We start from the raw sequence: 18297 nt of genomic DNA, 5'->3' as shown, positions 1-18297 counted from the left end.
AGTCACTGAGGACTTACAGGGTCAGTTCCATGGAGTGATGGAGACGAAGTCAGACTTAAAAGGATGGAGGAGAGTGATAGGTGATGAAATGGAGATGAATAGATACGATTTTCTTGTGGCAAAACTTACGATAAAGAAAACAGAGAGAAGTAGAAGGCTAGAAGGCACAGTGGGTTAAGGGGGAGGTGTGTGAGTGTGCTGTCATTTAATGACAGAGAACCTTGGGTACATTTAAAAGGCAAGGAGAGGGGAAATTGACAATAACACAATCATAGTAGCGAACTTTAACACCCCACTTTCCGCAATGGACAGATCATCCAAAATGAAAATACATAAGGAAACACAAGCTTTAGATGACACATTAAACAAGATGGACTTAATTGATATTTATAGGACATTCTATCCAAAAACAACAGAATACACTTTCTTCTCAAGTGCTCATGGAATATTCTTCAGGAGAGATCATATCTTGGGTCACAAATCAAGCCTTGGTAAATTTAAGAAAATTGAAATTGTATCAAGTATCCTTTCTGACCACAGTGCTATGAGACTAGATGTCAATTACAGGAAAAAATCTGTAAAAAATACAAACACATGGAGGCTAAACAATACACTACTTAATAACCAAGAGATCACTGAAGAAATCAAAGAGGAAATCAAAAAAATACCTAGAAACAAATGACAATGAAGACACGATGACCCAAAACCTATGGGATGCAGCAAAAGCAGTTCTAAGAGGGAAGTTTATAGGAATACAATACTACCTCAAGAAACAAGAAAAATCTCAAATAAACAACCTAACCTTACACCTAAAACAATTAGAGAAAGAACAAAACCCCCTCAAAGTTAGCAGAAAGAAAGAAATCATAAAAATCAGATCAGAAATAAATGAAAAAGAAATGAAGGAAATGATAGCAAATATCAATAAAACTAAAACCTGGTTCTTTGAGAAGATAAACAAAATTAATAAACCATTAGCCAGACTCATCAAGAAAAAGAGGGAGAAGACTCAAATCAACAGAATTAAGAATGAAAAAGGAAAAGTTGCAAATGACACTGCAGAAATTTTAGAAAAGCACAATCTTCTGAGACTGAACCAGGAAGAAATAGAAAATATAAACAGACCAATCACAAGCACTGAAATTGAGACTGTAATTAAAAATCTTCCAACAAACAAAAGCCCAGGACCAGATGGCTTCACAGGCGAATTCTATCAAACATTTAGAGAAGAGCTAACACCTATCCTTCTCCAACTCATCCAAAGTATAGCAGAGGGAGGAACACTCCCAAACTCATTCTACGAGGCCACCATCACCCTGATACCAAAACCAGACAAAGAGGTAACAAAGAAAACTGTAGGCCAATACACTGATGAACATAGATGCAAAAGTCCTCAACAAAATACTAGCAAACAGAATCCAACAGTACATTAAAAGGATCATACACCATGATCAAGTGGGGTTTATACCAGGATTACAAGGATTCTTCAATATACGCAAATATATCAATGTGATAAACCATATTAACAAACTGAAGGAGAAAACCCATATGATCATCTCAATAGATGCAGAAAAAGCCTTCGACAAAATTCAACACCCATTTATGATAAAAACCCTCCAGAGGGCTTCCCTGGTGGCACAGTGGTTGAGAGTCCGCCTGCCGAGGCAGGGGACACAGGTTCGTGCCCCCGTCTGGGAAGATCCCACATGCCATGGAGTGCCTGGGCCCATGAACCGTGGCTGCTGAGCCTGTGCGTCCGGAGCCTGTGCTCCGCAACGGGAGAGTCCACAACAGTGAGACGCCCGCGTACTGCAAAAAAAAAAAACCCTCCAGAAAGAAGGGATAGAGGGAACCAACCTCAACATAATAAAGGCCATATATGACAAACCCACAGCCAACATCGTCCTCAATGGTGAAAAACTAAACCATTTCCACTAAGATCAGGAACAAAACAAGGTTGCCCACTCTCACCACTATTATTCAACATAGTTTTGGAAGTTTTAGCCACAATAAAAGGAATCCAAATTGGAAAAGAAGAGGTAAAACCGTCACTGTTTGCAGATGACATGATACTATACATAGAGAATCCTAAAGATGCTACCAGAAAACTACTAGAGCTAATCAATGAATTTGGTAAAGTAGCAGGATACAAAATTAATGCACAGAAATCTCTGGCATTCCTATACACTAATGATGAAAAATATGAAAGAGAAATTAAGGAAACACTCCCATTTACCATTGCAACAAAAAGAATAAAATACCTAGGAATAAACCTACCTAGGGAGACAAAAGACCTGTACTCAGAAAACTATAAGACCCCGATGAAAGAAATTAAAGATGATCCAAACAGATGGAGAGATATACCATGTGCTTGGATTGGAAGAATCACCATTGAGAAAATGACTATACTACCCAAAACAATCTACAGATTGAGGGCAATCCCTATCAAACTACCAATAGCATTTTTCCCAGAACTAGAACAATAAATATCACAATTTGTATGGAAACACAAAAGACCCTGAATAGCCAAGGCAATTTGAGAAAGAAAAACAGAGCTGGAGCAATCAGGTTCCCTAACTTCAAACTATACCACAAAGCTACAGTAATCAAGAAAGTATGGTACTGGCACAAAAACAAGAATATGGATCAATGGAACAGGATAGAAAGCCCAGAGATACACGCATGCATGTATGGTCACCTTATCTTTGATAAAGGAGGGAAGAATATACAATGGAGAAAAGACAGCCTCTTCGATAAGTGGTGCTGGGAAAACTAGACAGCTACATGTAAAAGAATGAAATTAGAACACTCCCTAACACCATACACAAAAATAAACTCAAAACGGATTAAAGACCCAAATGTAAGACCAGACACAATAAAACTCTTAGAGGAAAACATAGGCAGAACACTCTATGACATAAATCACAGCAAGATCCTTTTTGACCCACCTCCTAGAGAAATGGAAATAAAAACAAAAATAAACAAATGCGACCTAATGAAACTTAAAAGCTTTTGCATAGCAGAGGAAACCATAAACAAGACGAAAAGACAACCCTTAGAATGGGAGAAAATATTTTCAAATGAAGCAACTGAGAAAGGTTTAATCTCCAAAATGGATAAGCAGCTCATGCAGCTCAGTATCAAAAAGCAAACAACCCAATCCAAAAATGGGCAGAAGACCTAGATAGACATTTCTCCAAAGCAGATATACAGATTTCCAATAAACACATAGAAGGATGCTCAACATCATTAATCATTAGAGAAATGCAAATCAAAACTACAATGTGTCACCTCACATTGGTCAGAATGGCCATCACCCAAAAATCTACAAACAATAAATGCTGGAGAGGGTGTGGAGAAAAGGGAACCCTCTTGCACTGTTGGTGGAAATGTAAACTGATACAGCCACTATGGAGAACAGTATGAAGGTTCCTTAAAAAACTAGAAATAGAACTACCATATGACCCAGTAATCCCACTACTGGGCATATACCCTGAGAAAGCCATAATTCAAAAAGAGTCATGTACCACGATGTTCACTGCAGCTCTATTTACTATAGCCAGGACATGGAAGCAACCTAAGTGTCCATCGACAGATGAATGGATAAAGAAAGTGTGGCACGTGTACAATGGAATATTAGCCATAAAAAGAAACGCAACTGAGTTATTTGTAGTGAGCTGAATGGACCTAGAGTGTGTCATACAGAGTGAAGTAAGTCAGAAAGAGAAAAGCAAACACTGTATGCTACCACATCTATATGGAATCTAAAAAAAAAAATGGATCTGAAGAACCTAGGCGCAGGACAGGAATAAAGACACAGACGTAGAAAATGGATTGAGGACTTGGGGAGGGGGAAGGGTAAGCTGGGACAAAGTGAGAGAGTGGCATGGACGTATACACACTACCATTTGAAAATAGATAGTGGGAAGCAGCCGCATCGCACAGGGAGATCAGCTCGGTGCTTTGTGACCACCTAGAGGGGTGGGATAGGAAGGGTGGGAGGGAGACGCAAGAGGGAGAGGATATGGGGATATATGTATACATATAGCTGATTCACTTTGTTATACGGCAGAAACTAACACAACATTGTAAAGCAATTATACTCCAGTAAAGATGTTAAAAGTAAAATAAAATAAAATAAATATACACATACAAAAAAAAGGCAAGGAGAAAGTTCCAGAATGAAAGCAAAAGGCAAAGAATCAAGAAATGTCCTAAGATGCCAGGGAGTGAAATTCATAGCCTGGTTGTGGAGCTCAGTCTTAAATAGTTGCAAGAGCAGCTCCTAATGGAAACGGGCAAGGGAAAGGCGAGGATGGATGTGAGGGTGGGTGGGTTTATCTGCTTGATCGCAGGAAGTTCCTATCTGGTTGTTTCTGTTTGAGTGTGTGTGAATATTTGTGTGTGAGTGATTTGGTATGTGAATGCCCAGTTGTTTGAGGTCACATGTAGTATTCTTTTATTATACTTTTGACTTGATTACAATGTGCTAGTATTTCATTTTGGGTTTTCCATGCATGTATGGCTGATATTGACGCACGTAGGTGTCATCTGTTGAGCGTGGTGGAGTACAAGAATGCCTTCCTGCAAAGGGGAAGGTAGGACTGCAAGTTGATTTGGCCCACTATGGGCTCATTTTAGCATACTTCCTATGGAGATGTGTTCCCGACATGGTACATCAGCAATACCTGTTTTGTTCTCTTCAAATCCCTGCAAATCATAACAGGCCTCTAGCTGTAGTTTCTTCCAGCTACTCTTGATATAATCAGTCACTTCCTTTCAGGCTCCAGTGATGTTTATGATGCCCTTCATAAGGCCAAATGGCTTTCAACAGTCCTTAATTTTTACCAGCTGTCTTCTCATCTGGCTCCTAAAAAGAACTCACCTATTTGGAGTGCTATAACACTTGCATTTTCATTACCAAAGTGGCACTCCTCTGGGTCCATACCATATTATGGTTCTACTTTTTTTCATTACCTGGGAGCTTATAGTAGTATTTATTCTATCATACTGGCTAATCAGCAGAGGGAAAAACCTATGCTAACTGTTCTTTTCAATATGGCCCTAGGCTTGCATCTGTCATATAGTATTGTATAAGGCAACACTATATGAAGTAGATCTGGGTTTTTTTTTTCTTTTCTAGATTTTTGTCATCAGTTTTATACTAGTTTTGTGAGATGACTTGGAGTTTTCCATACCTTTTAATAATCTTAAATGGTTCATATCATAGAAGCTATCTGGTTTAAAAGTTTGAAAGAATTTGTGTCTATAACTGTCTAAAGTCAGTTCTTGCTTTTCTCTCTTGGGGGCAGGATTGAGGGGGGAGCATCGTGGCTGGATCATTAACATCATTTTCAAGTTTCCCCCCTGCTTATTGTTATATACAAGGTCTTAATTTTAAAGTGGATTTCATAATTTAGATTTTCTTGGAAAAACATCATCTATTTCATGATATTAAAACCGTCATCAAGAGATGTTCATCTAGTCTCAAGTTGCTTTAAGGCTTCCTCTTCTCTTTTTTTCTTGTCACAAATAATGTGTAACCTAGTCACTCTTTTTGACCTAGGAGTTTTATAGGAAATGACTTTTAAAAAATTCTAATGTTTGGATTGGGGGGTGGGTTAATTGTTCATTATTCATTTATAGTTGGACTCTATTATGGTCAAGAATGTTACTTGCATAATTTCTGGCTTTTGGAATTTAGTGCAGTTTTCTTTATAGACTCATATAGGATCAATTTTTGTTAATGTTCCACTGGTGCTTAAAAAGAGCATATTACATCTGTTTCTAAGGGCCAAGGCTATTTGGTATTTTATCAACATAATTTTCTTATTCAAATCATTTTCCCACTTTGAAAAATAATTTGATATATTAAATAGTGTGTGTCATCTTAAAGGTTCTGACTATAGATTTTTTTATTGCTCCAAGTATTTCTTACTGGGTGTGTGTGTGTGTGTGTCTGTGTGTGTGTGACGTTACTTGGCATGTTGAATTAGTCAAGATTTGTTTGCAAGAAATCCAACTCAAACTAACCCTAAACCAACAAAAGGGAATGTATTAGCTCATTTATTGGCTCTGCTTCCCATCATAGAGTCTGTGTTTTTACCCTTTAATTATGAATTCATTTCTTGATGTAGGCTTTGGATATTTTTTTGCCAAAGAAAAAACAACCCTCTTACTATGACATTGTAGAAGTCAAATGTGAAGTGAAGGATGTTGCCTCATGCTACCAAAGGAATTTATTAGAAAAATTACATCGAAATTTCAACACTTGATTTATTTTATGACTTCTAAATGCCTATTTGCGATTACTATCCACATTTTAAGTATAAGATGAAGTCAACTTATTTTTATAATTTTACTTTTGAGGATAAAGGTTTACTCAAACCTCTTGAAGTGAAAAGTGGTGAAGTCATATTGTAGGCCCAGTACGTGGGAAGGGACATACTCTCGTGGCCGTCTTTGGAAGATGCATTCTACCTCAATAAGTATCCTAAATCGCCTATTAAACTTTTATATTTTTTGAGTAAAGTTGCTTTAAGACCCAAAGATTTGTCACAAATGTTGTGAAATTCCATCAAAATGGTTAAAATGAGATAACTTTGGTGCTTTCAGACTCACCCCCTCAATCTCCAGAAAACATTTCAAAATAGTCTCTAAGTGTAGTTGCTAAATAATTTTGATTACAAATTAAAATATATGTGAAAGATAACTGAATTTTTCTCAGATTAAAAAGAAATGAAACCTGCTAGAAAATGAACATCTGTAAAGTCACTAAGAAAGTTTGACATTTGCTGGTGAGAACCCAAGGTGTGATGCTGTAGCAGTATCTCCTTGTATTTCAGGTTAGCCACTGTTTATTTAAAAAAAGAAAAAGGTTCATGGAAGATGCATGGAGATTTAAGACTGCATCCTGCCATGGATGGGAGCATAAGATTACAACTGAAGAAAGCAAAAGAAAATTTAGTGAAAAGAACTGAACATCTCAAATACATATTTTATATATACTTTTGGCCTGTACTGCATTCTGCGAAATATTGTAAAATGGTTGAATTGAAACATGGCATTTGGAAAAAGAACCACAATCTTATAACATAATGGAACACACATTTTTGCATGAAACTGAATACATTTGCGTATTTCAAATAGCATAGTCAGTCGCTATTACAATTTTCATTTGATTTTTTTCATCAAAAGTTTCATTTATATTTTGTTCAGTTCTGATTTTCCAATAATTTTTTTTTTTGTCTCAACAAAAAAAGAAGAGTGGTTGAGACATGGGCTTTGGGGTCAGACAGACCTGTCTAGCCTCAAAGGAAAAACGTGCCTGTGAAAGTTCATATTTGAACAGGGAAGCTGGTTGGCTGTATTGCATTTTGGAATCCCTCGGATACAAAAGAAAGACCACTGAATTCGGAAGCAGGAAATCTGATTTCCAGTTTTGAATCTACCACTCTTTTGCGGTCTTCATTTCTCTCTCAACTGCTTCCTTATGATTAAATTAATAAAATGGAGATAATGATACCATTCTTTTGACCTCACAAGATTATGGTGGGCTCAAGTAGTGTATTTGAAACCACTTCATACACTGCAAATCACTTTCCCAATGGGAGGCATTGCTGTTGTTTTTGCGAGTAATAGAAATATTACTAATGATAGTATTAGTGAACAGGAACTGCAACTCTAATGAACATTTTAATAAGGGTTATACACCAAATTTAGCACATATTCAATGATATAAAGAAAGTGTTATTCTTTAGGAGCTGATAAGAAAATTCCTCTTGGGAAATTATTGTATATGTTTGGAAGGAACACTTTGGTGATTCACTTGAGGGACCTCCTAGCTTTGAGTATATTTGGAATGCAGGTCAGTCTGAAGGTGGATGGGGAGTCGGGATGCTCCTTAATGTCTTAAAGTGAGTACATTTGGGGGAGGGACAGTAGAGGGACTGAGTTGAAAAGGCGACGGAGAGAATATCAAAGACTGGGAGACGTTGCAAAATGCAAAGTCGTTTGCTCCACGTGTACCCTGAAATGCAGCCTGCAGCCACATAATATGGTCAAAAGGGCAGTAGCTTAAGAACGAGAAGTCTCAAGACCCTGTTTTCTTTTTTCCCCACAATGAGTTATTCTAAGTCATTGGCACTTTTTCTCTTTCCAATCTCCAGGCTCTCAAGAAGCCATTGCAGTGTGCTTACACATCCAGACCCAGCAGACGGTCAACGACTCCTTGTGTGATATGGTCCACCGTCCTCCAGCAATGAGTCAGGCTTGTAACACGGAACCCTGCCCACCCAGGTATGTGCTGTCTCATGCCCCCAGGACACACCGTCTGAATGGTAACACCCTCCCTTGCAGAGAAACACGTGTGTGCATTGAGACTGGCAGGTCGACCCAAAGTAGATCAGCCTGGCCTACGTCGGAGTTCTCCCTTCTCTGTTCAAGTTATGCCCCAGCCAAATTCTTGCTAAGATGCACAGGTGCTGCCAGGTTCAGCAGGAAACCCCTTTAGTCTGACTTTTGTTTGCATCAAACGTGAATGAACACGAACTGGCCTGCTGCTGACAAAACCATGAGGTCAGCAGTTTTGTCCTGTCTCCTGTCTGTCTCCTCAAGAACATTTCTGTGCCCAGAGCCACATCCAAGAGCACAGGATCTGAGGTCGGGTTGGCACTGGTACACAGTAGGTGCTCAATCCATATTTGTTGAATGACTGAGTGACCTCCTATTTGTTACCTAGAACTCACACCAGTGTGTTCTTACCTTCCCACGATTTACCATAGATCTCAGATTATGGGGTGTAATGTTACAGGCCCCAAAGAGTAGGCGAGGTTGACTTATTTTTGGTCTCCAAGTTTGAACTTAAAAGTTAATCTGCTTCCTTTCACAAGTCCTTTTAAGATCCTGGGGAATTTTATCAGAAGGAAGGGTAGGTTTTCCCCCTGTTCCTCTATCCCTGCGTGTTGCTGGCTACAGAGGATTATAACTCAACATCACTGGTCTCTCACACAAGACCTTCCAAAATCCAGGCACCATTTTTTTCTCTTCTCTATCCTTTACCTTTATGATCTTGACCACTCTTCTGTGATAAATTTAAAACCAAGAATTTAAATCCCCTTCCCAATCACCTCCTCTCTCTTGTTGCCAGATTCTCTTTCCTGCCTCTTAGTAATTATATAACCCATCTGATGAGGTACCTGTATTCACTGAAGGTGAGTTTAGTTATGTCTAGGACCCTAAGTAATTGAGGAAGTTTGTGTCCCGTGCCATACGGGAGTAAGGGTAGGTTTTTATGTTTATTCAGGAAATAAGTTGTGCTTCTGGAATTCTCTTAATCTTTCTGATTTTGATTCCATGAGATGTGTTGGCTATGAGGCAGAAACTCCTGCCTTCCTGGTCTGAAGTGGTGTGGGTGAGGATCAAATAAGTCAGGGCATCCTGGAGATCCAGTCTTATGTATCCCACAGATGGGCCCTTTCCTTGTGGGTCTTGCTCTCTAACCTGCAGAGTCTTGGGAAGAGGCCAGCTCAATGCATGCTTCATCCCTGGGGAGACCACACCTGCAGTGAGCCAGGCACAGGGTTTTATCTAGCCATATTTCTTTAAAAAAAATTTTTTTTTTGGAGTATAGTTGCTTTACAGTGTTGTGTTAGTTTCTGCTGTACAGCAAAATGAATCAGCTATACGTATACATATATATCCCCTCCTTTTTGGATTTCCTTCCCATTTAGGTCACCACAGAGCATTGAGTAGAGTTCCCTGTGCTATACAGTAGGTTCTCATTAGGACATGGAAGCAATCTAAATGTCCATCAACAGAGGAATGGATAAAGATGTGGTCCACTGCAATATTTCTGACTTAAGTTGTTGGCTAAGGAAATACGGGGAACGTCTTGACTTGCGTTAGAACCGTCTTGCTGTGCTCAGCTGAGAGGAGGCAGTAAAGACCTACAAATGTACTTTGGAGAGCAAGACCCAGAAACAGCATAGGGAAATCTTCTTTCCTGGACATCTCATTTCCACCCCCAGGTTTCTGAATTCCAGAGTCATCCGTACCAGAACACTAACAGAAAATTGCAGAAGAGACAATACAGTAAGACTATTAAGATCTAACTGGGCGTCAGGTTGCCCACTTTGTCAAGTCTGTCCGGAGCTGTCCAAGAACATCAGGTATATGGGAGGTGGTGCTGAGGCTATATCCAACTGGAACGTCCCTTTCATCTTTTTTTTTTTTTTGTAACACCTTTATTGGAGTATAATTGCTTTACGATGATGTCTTAGTTTCGCTTTATAACAAAATGAATCAGTTACACATATATCTCCATATCACTTCCCTCTTGGGTCTCCCTCCCTCCAACCCTCCCTATCCCACCCCTCTAGGTGGTCACAAAACACCGAGCTGATCTCCCTGTGCTATGTGGCTGCTTCTCACTAGCTATCTGTTTTACAGTTGGTAGTGTATATATGTCCATGCCACTCTTTCACTTAGTCCCAACTTACCCTTCCCCCTCCCCGTGTCCTCAAGCCCATTCTCTAGTAGGTCTGCATCTTTATTCCCGTCTTGCCCCTAGGTTCTTCATGACCTTTTATTTATTTATTTATTTTAGATTCCATATATATTTGTTAGCATACGGTATTTTTCTCTTTCTCACTTACTTCACTCTGTATGACAGACTCTAGGTCCATCCACCTCACTACAAATAACTCAATTTCGCTTCTTTTTATGGATGAGTAATATTCCATTGTATATATGTGCCACATCTTCTTTATCCATTCATCTGTCGATGGACACTTAGGTTGCTTCCGTGTCCTGGCTGTTGTAAATAGAGCTGCAGTGAATATTGTGGTAAATGACTCTTTTGAATTATGGTTTTCTCAGGGTATATGCCCAGGAGTGGGATTGCTGGGTGGTATGGTAGTTCTATTTGTAGTTTTTTAAGAAACCTCCATATTGTTCTCCATAGTGGCTGTACCAATTTACATTCCCACCAACAGTGCAAGAAGGTTCCCTTTTCTCCACACCCTCTCCAGGATTTATTGTTTGTAGATGTTGTGATGATGGCCATTCTGACCCGTGTTAGGTGATACCTCATTGTAGTTTTGATTTGCATTTCTCTAATGATTAATGATGTTGAGCATTCTTTCATGTGTTTGTTGGCAATCTGTATATCTGCTTTGGAGAAATGTCTATCTAGGTCTTCTGCCCATTTTTGGATTGGGTTGTTTGTTTTTTTGATATTGAGCTGCATGAGCTGCTTGTAAATTTTGGAGATTAATCCTTTGTCAGTTGCTTCATTTGCAGATATTTTCTCCCATTCTGAGGGTTGTCTTTTGGTCTTGTTTATGGTTTCCTTTGCTGTGCAAAAGCTTTGAAGTTTCATTAGGTCCCATTTGTTTATTTTTGTTTTTATTTCCATTTCTCTAAGAGTTGGGTCAAAAAGGATCTTGCTGTGATTTGTGTCATAGAGTGTTCTGCCTATGTTTTCCTTTAAGATTTTGATAGTGTCTGGCCTTACATTTAGGACTTTAATCCATTTTTCTTTTTTTGCGGTACGTGGGCCTCTCACTGCTGTGGCCTCTCCTGTTGCAGAGCCCAGGCTCCGGACGAGCAGACTCAGCGGCCGTGGCTCACGGGCGCAGCCGCTCCACAGCATGTGGATCTTCTCAGACTGGGGCACGAACCCGTGACCCCTGCATCGGCAGGCGGACTCTCAACCACTGCGCCACCAGGGAAGCCCTTTAATCCATTTTGAGTTTATTTTTGTGTATGGTGTTAGGGAGTGATCTAATCTCATTCTTTTGCATGTAGGTGTCCAGTTTTCCCAGCACCACTTACTGAAGAGGTTGTCTTTTCTCCATTGTATATTCTTCCCTCCTTTATCAAAAATAGGGTGACCATATGTGTGTGGGTTTATTTCTGGGCTTTCTATCCTGTTCCATTAACCTATATTTCTGTTTTTGTGCCAGTACCATACTGTCTGGATCACTGTAGCTTTGTAGTATAGTCGGTAGACAGGGAGCCTGATTCCTCCAGCTCCGTTTTTCTTTCTTCTTCTCTGATTGCTGTGGGTAAAACTTCCAAAACTATGTTGAATAAGAGTGGTGAGAGTGGGCAACCTTGTCTTGTTCCTGATCTTAGTGGAAATGATGTCAGGTTTTCACCATTGAGGACGTTGTCGGCTGTGGGTTTGTCATATATGCCCTTTATTCTGTTGATGTAAGTTCCCTCTATGCCTACTTTCTGGAGGGTTTTTATCATAAATGGGTGTTGAATTTTGTTCTGTTCCATGAGCATTTGAGAAGAAAGTGTATTCTGTTGTTTTTAGATGGAATGTCCTATAAATATCAGTTAAGTCCATCTTGTTTAATGTATCATTTAAAGCTTGTGTTTCCTTTTTTATTTTCATTTGGATGATCTGTCTATTGGTGAGAGTGGGGTATTAAAGTCCCCCACTATGATTGTGTTACTGTGGATTTCCCCATTTATGGCTGTTAGTATTTCCCGTATGTATTGAGGTGCTCCTATGTTGGGTGCATAAATATTTACAATTGTTATATCTTCTTCTTCGATTGATCACTTGATCATTATGTAGTGTCCTTCTTTGTCTCTTGTAATAGTCTTTGTTTTAAAGTCTATTTTGGCTGATATGAGAATTGCTACTCCAGCTTTCTTTTGATTTCTTTCTTTTGATTTGCATAGAATATCCTTTTTCATCCCCTCACTTTCAGTCTGTATGTGTCTCTAGGTCTGAAGTGGGTCTCTTGTAGACAACATATATACGGGTCTTTCTTTTGTATCCATTCATCCTTCCTGCCTAGAGAATTTCCTTTAGCATTTGTTATAAAGCTGATTTGGTGGTGCTGAATTCTCTTAGCTTTTGCTTGTCTGTAAAGGTTTTAATTTCTCTGTCAAATCTGAATGAGATCCTTGCTGGGTAGAGTAATCTTGGTTGTAGGTTTTTCCCTTTCATCACATTAAATATGTCCCACCACTCTCTTCTGGCTTTCAGAGTTTCTGCTGAAAGATCTGCTGTTAACCTTATGGAGATTCCATTGTGTGTTATTTGTTGTTTTTCCCTTGCTGCTTTTAATAGTTTTTCTTTGTAGTTAATTTTTGATAGTTTGATTAATATGTGTCTTGGCGTATTTCTCCTTGGATTTATCCTGTATGTGACTCTCTGTGCTTCCTGGACTAGATTAACTATTTCCTTTCCCATATTAGGGAAGTTTTCAACTATAATCTCTTCAAATATTTTCTCAGTCCCTTTCTTTTTCTCTTCTTCTTCTGGGACCCCTATAATTCGAATGTTGGTGTATTTAATGTTGTCTCAGAGGTCTCTGAGACTGTCCTCAATTCTTTTCATTCTTTTTTCTTTATTCTGCTCTGCAGTAGTTATTTCCACTATTTTATCCTCCAGGGCACTTATCCATTCTTCTGCCTCAGTTATTCTGCTATTGATCCCTTCTAGAGAATTTTTAATTTCATTTATTGTGTTGCTTTTCATTGTTTGTTTGCTCTTCACTTCTTCTAAGTCCTTGTTAAACGTTTCTTGTATTTTCTCCATTCTATTTCCAAGATTTTGGATCACCTTCACTATTGTTATTCTGAATTCTTTTTCAGGTAGACTGCCTATTTCTTCTTCATTTGTTTGGTCTCATGGGTTTTTTCCTTGCTCCTTCATCTGCTGTATGTTTCTCTGTCTTCTCATTTTGCTTAAGTTACTGTGTTTGGTGTCTTCTTTTCGCAGACTGCAGGTTTGTAGTTCCTGTTGTTTTTGGTGTCTGTCCCAAGTGGCTAAGGTTGGTTCAGTGAGTTGTGTAGGCTTCCTGGTGGAGGGGACTAATGCCTGTGTTCTGGTGGATGAGGCTGGATCTTGTCTTTCTAGTGGGCAGGTCCATGTCTGGTTGTGTGTTTTGGGGTGTCTGTGACTTTATTATGATTTTAGGCAGCCCGTCTGGTAATGGGTGGGCTTGTGTTCCTGTCTTGCCAGTTGTTTCGCATAGGGTGTCCAGCACTGTAGCTTCCTGGTCGTTGAGTGGAGCTGGGTCTTGGCGTTGAGATGGAGGTCTCTAGGATATTTTCGTTGTTGGTATTATGTGGAGCTGGGAGGTCTCTGGTAGACCAATGTCCTGAACTTGGCTCTCCCACCTCAGAGGCACAGCCCTGATGCCTGGCTGGGGCACCAAGAGCCTGTCATCCACATGGCTAAGAATAAAAGGGAGAAAGAAGGAGAGAAAGAGAGAAGGAGAGAAGGAGAGAAAGGGAGGAAGGGAGGAAGGAAGAGATAAAAATAAAATAAAATGAAATAAAATAAAGTTATTAAAATAAAAAATAATTATTTTTTAAAAATTTAAAAAGTATTAAAAAAAAAGAAAGGAAGAAGAGAGCAACCGTACCAAAAAACAAATCCACCAATGATAACAAGCACTAAAAACTATACTAAAAGAGAAAACAAAAAAGAAACAACAAAAAAAACCCCAGACAGATAGAACCCTGAGACAAATGGTAAAACAAAGCTATACAGACAAAATCACACATAGAAGCATACACATACACACTCACAAAAAGAGAAAAGGGGAAAAAAATATATATATCATTGCTCCCAAAGTCCACCTCCTCAGTTTGGGATGATTCGTTGTCTCTTCAGGTATTCCGCAGATGCAGGGTACATCGAGTTGATTGTGGAGATTTAATCTGCTGCTCCTGAGGCTGCTGGGAGAGATTTCCCTTTCTCTTCTTTGTTTGCACAGCTTCCGGGGTTCAGCTTTGAATTTGGACCCGCCTTTGCATGTAGGTCGCCTGAGGGCATCTGTTCTTCGCCCAGACAGGACGGGGTTAATGGAGCAGCTGATTCGGGGGCTCTGGCTAGCTCAGGCCAGGGGGAGGGAGGGGTACGGAATGCGGGGCGGGCCTGCGGCGGAAGAGGCCGGTGTGACGTTGCACCAGCCTGAGGTGCGCCGTGTGTTCTCCCAGGGAAGTTGTCCCTGGATCCTTGGACCCTGGCAGTGGCGGGCTGCACAGGCTCCCGGGAGGGGAGGTGTGGAGAGTGACCTGTGCTTGCTCACAGGCTTCTTGGTGGTGGCAGCAGTAGTCATAGCATCTCATGCCCATCTCTGGGGTCCACGTTGATAGCCGCGGATCACGCCAGTCTCTGGAGCTCCTTTAAGCGGCGCTCTTAATTATCTCTCCTGGAGCACCGGGAAACAAAGAGGCAAGAAAAAGTGCCTTGCCTCTTCGGCAGCTCCAGACCTTTTCCTGGACTCCCTCCCGACTAGCCGTGGTGCACTAGCCCCCTTCAGGCTGTGTTCACGCCACCAACCCCAGTCCTCTCCCTGGGATCTGACCTCCAAAGCCCGAGCCTCAGCTCCCAGCCCCACCCATCTCGGCGGCTGAGCAGACAAGCCTCTTGGGCTGGTGAGTGCTGGTTGGCACCCATCCTCTGTGCGGGAATCTCTCCGCTTTGCCCTCCGCACCCCTGTTGCTGTGCTGTCCTCCATGGCTCCGAAGTTTCCCCCCTCTGCCACCCACAGTGTCCGCCCGCGAAGGGGCTTCCTAGTGTGTGGAAACCTTTCCTCCTTCACAGCTCCCTCTCCGAGATGCAGGTCCCGTCCCTATTCTTTTGCCTCTGTTTATTCTTTTTTTCTTTTGCCCTACCCAGGTACGTGGGGAGTTTCTTGCCTTTTGGGAGGTCTGAGGGCTTCTGCCAGCGTTCAGTAGGTGTTTGGTAGGAGTTGTTCCATCTGTAGATGTATTTCTGATATATTTGTGGGGAGGAAGGTGATCTCCGCGTCTTACTCTTCCGCCATCTTGAAGCCTGCTCCCTTTCATCTTTAGGGAAATTGCACTCATGTTAAGTATTAAAAACCTTAGTAATCCAAATTACTTATCTTAGGTTTCTCAGTTTTTTCTTATTCTAATATTGGAACCAATGATTCAGATATTTTTGGAAAAGCTGGAGTTTCTGTTTTCCTCCCCTGCCCCATCCCTCCTCTGAGGCCCTGTAAGATGGAGACTACCCATGTGAACTGGGGTAAGAGACAAGGGGAAATACAGGAGGTGAAAAACATAGTTTAATATCTCAACATATTTTCCCACGAAATTGGAATCATGCTCTATGTGGTTTTGTAAACTGGTTCCTTAAACTTGAGTCTTGGAATGGGGTAGAAGGAAGAGTTAAGCAAACAGAAACATAAATAAGTATATTACTTAAATTATAATAAATGCTATAAAGAAACAGAAAAGGTCTTAGGAACAAGAGTAACGTGAGGACCTAATATAGATTGGTGGGGGCTGAGGGTTGGGTGCAGATGGTCAGAGGAGGCCTTTCTGAGGAAGTTCTATGTGAGTTGAGATGTGAAAGAGGAGTAGAAGTTGGCCAGGGGAAGTGTAAAGGAAGGAGTGTTCTAGGCAGAAGGAACAGCATGTGCAAAGACCCCGAGGAAAGGAGGAAGTTGCTGTGGTCAGGAAACTGGACAGAAAGGAAGTCAGTGTATCCTGAGATGAGATCAGACACGGCAGGGCCACGGTAGGCATTTAGATGTGATCCAGAGAATCAGTGGGGAGCCATTGGAGGCTTTAAACAATGAAATGATAAAGTCACATTCTTAAAAGACTGCTCAAACCCTGAAATGGGGAGCATAGTGACAGAGATGATGAGGTCAATTACAAATTTTTAATAAATGTCCTTAAATGAGGTACCCAACCTGCCACAATTCCACTTGAGTATCCCCCATTTAAAGCCTGCTTCCATGTGAACCTGCAGTAGTTTTTCCTTAGCTTGTCATTTCCTTTTTACTGCTTATATAGTGCCGCAAATATTCTTCATCAAGATGTTGACTCTGCCTTTAGATTTGTAGTCATGAATATCATTGCACCTCTGCTGTCTGTTCCAGAAATGCTCAGAGCATCCTTCAAAAATACGGCTTCCCAAATCATGCCCCTCTGTGCTCCAGGGTTTTGCAGAGGTGTTTTTGTTTTGTTTTTAAATTTTATTGAAGTATAGTTAATTTACAATGTTGTGTTAATTTCTTCTGTACAGCAAAGTGACTCAGTTATACGTATATATATATATATTCTTTTTCATATTTTTTATTATGGTTTACCACAGGATATTGAATATAGACCCCTGTGCTGTACAGTAGGACCTTGTTGTTTATCCATCCTATATATAATAGTTTGCATCTGCTAATCCCAAGCTCCCAATACTTCCCTCCCCAAACCCCTCCCTCTTGGCAACCACAAGTCTGTTCTCTATGTCTGTGAGTCTGTTTTTGTTTCATATGTATGTTGATTTGTACCATATTTTAGATTCCACATATAAGTGATATCATTTGATATTTGTCTTAGTATGATAATTCCCAGGTCCTATCCATTCCTAACTACCTTGATTCAGATGTTTTGACGGAACGGTTTCTTAGTTCCTAAATAACTCCTGCTTCTAATGTTTCCCTGATCCATATGCACACATGTGACTATGAAAGATCCTTCTAAATTGTAGAATGACCGTGTGAACTTGCACAAAAAACCATTCAATGACTTCCCTTTACCTGTGGAAAATCCACATTCTTTACTTTGGCATAGGTATTTGTTTCCTTGGGCTGCCATAACAAAGTACCACAAACTAAGTGGCTAAAACAGTAGAAGTTTATTGTCTCACCAGTCTGGAGACTAGAAGTCCATAAACAAGGTGTTTTGGCAGGGTTGGTTCCTTCAGAGGGCTGTGAGGGAAAACCAGTTCTGTGCCTCTCTCCTAACTTCTGGTAGCTTGAACGTTCCTCAGCTTGTGGATGGCATTCCTCATGTGTTTTCATATCCTCTTCCCTCTGTATGTCTCTGCATCGAAATTTCCCTTTTATAAGGTCACTACTCATATTGGATCAGGGTCCAATATCTAATGACCTCATCCTAACTTGATCATCTATAAAGACCCTATTTCCAAATAAAGTCACACTTCTAGGCACTAGCAGTTAGGACTTCAACATCTTTTTGAAGAAAAGAGTTCAACCCATAACAGCAAATAAAGTCTTTGTTACCCTGGTTTTAGGTTCTTGAACCACATTTCCTGTCATGACCACTCTCACCTCATCACACGCTGTACACACACACACACACACACACACACACACACACACACACACACGGGTGCTCACGCTGAGGAACTTGCCCAGCAGCCACACTAAATTATTCACTATGACCCATGTTCATACTCATTCATGGCTTCTGGGCCTTTGCACATACCATGCCCTCTGCCTGGAGCCCTCCTCCAGAAAATAAACTAATACTCTCCCATAAACGTAA

At 40.4% G+C, this 18297-nt stretch overlaps 1 protein-coding gene across 1 annotated transcript in view; it reads left to right on the top strand.

Annotated features, from left to right (window-relative positions):
- The window catches only part of ADAMTSL3 (ADAMTS like 3), a 358752-nt gene that overhangs the window by 252604 nt on the left and 87851 nt on the right, over positions 1-18297 (top strand). The window contains 1 exon segment of the mRNA XM_024742722.1: positions 8169-8298. Coding sequence (XP_024598490.1) covers positions 8169-8298 — 130 coding nt within the window.

Source organism: Neophocaena asiaeorientalis, unplaced genomic scaffold, assembly GCF_003031525.2.
Source record: "Neophocaena asiaeorientalis asiaeorientalis breed wild unplaced genomic scaffold, Neophocaena_asiaeorientalis_V1.1 scaffold155, whole genome shotgun sequence".
Taxonomy (NCBI): Eukaryota; Metazoa; Chordata; class Mammalia; order Artiodactyla; family Phocoenidae; genus Neophocaena; species Neophocaena asiaeorientalis.
Note: the sequence above shows the minus strand (reverse complement) of the source record. Positions and strands in the feature narration are given on the sequence as shown.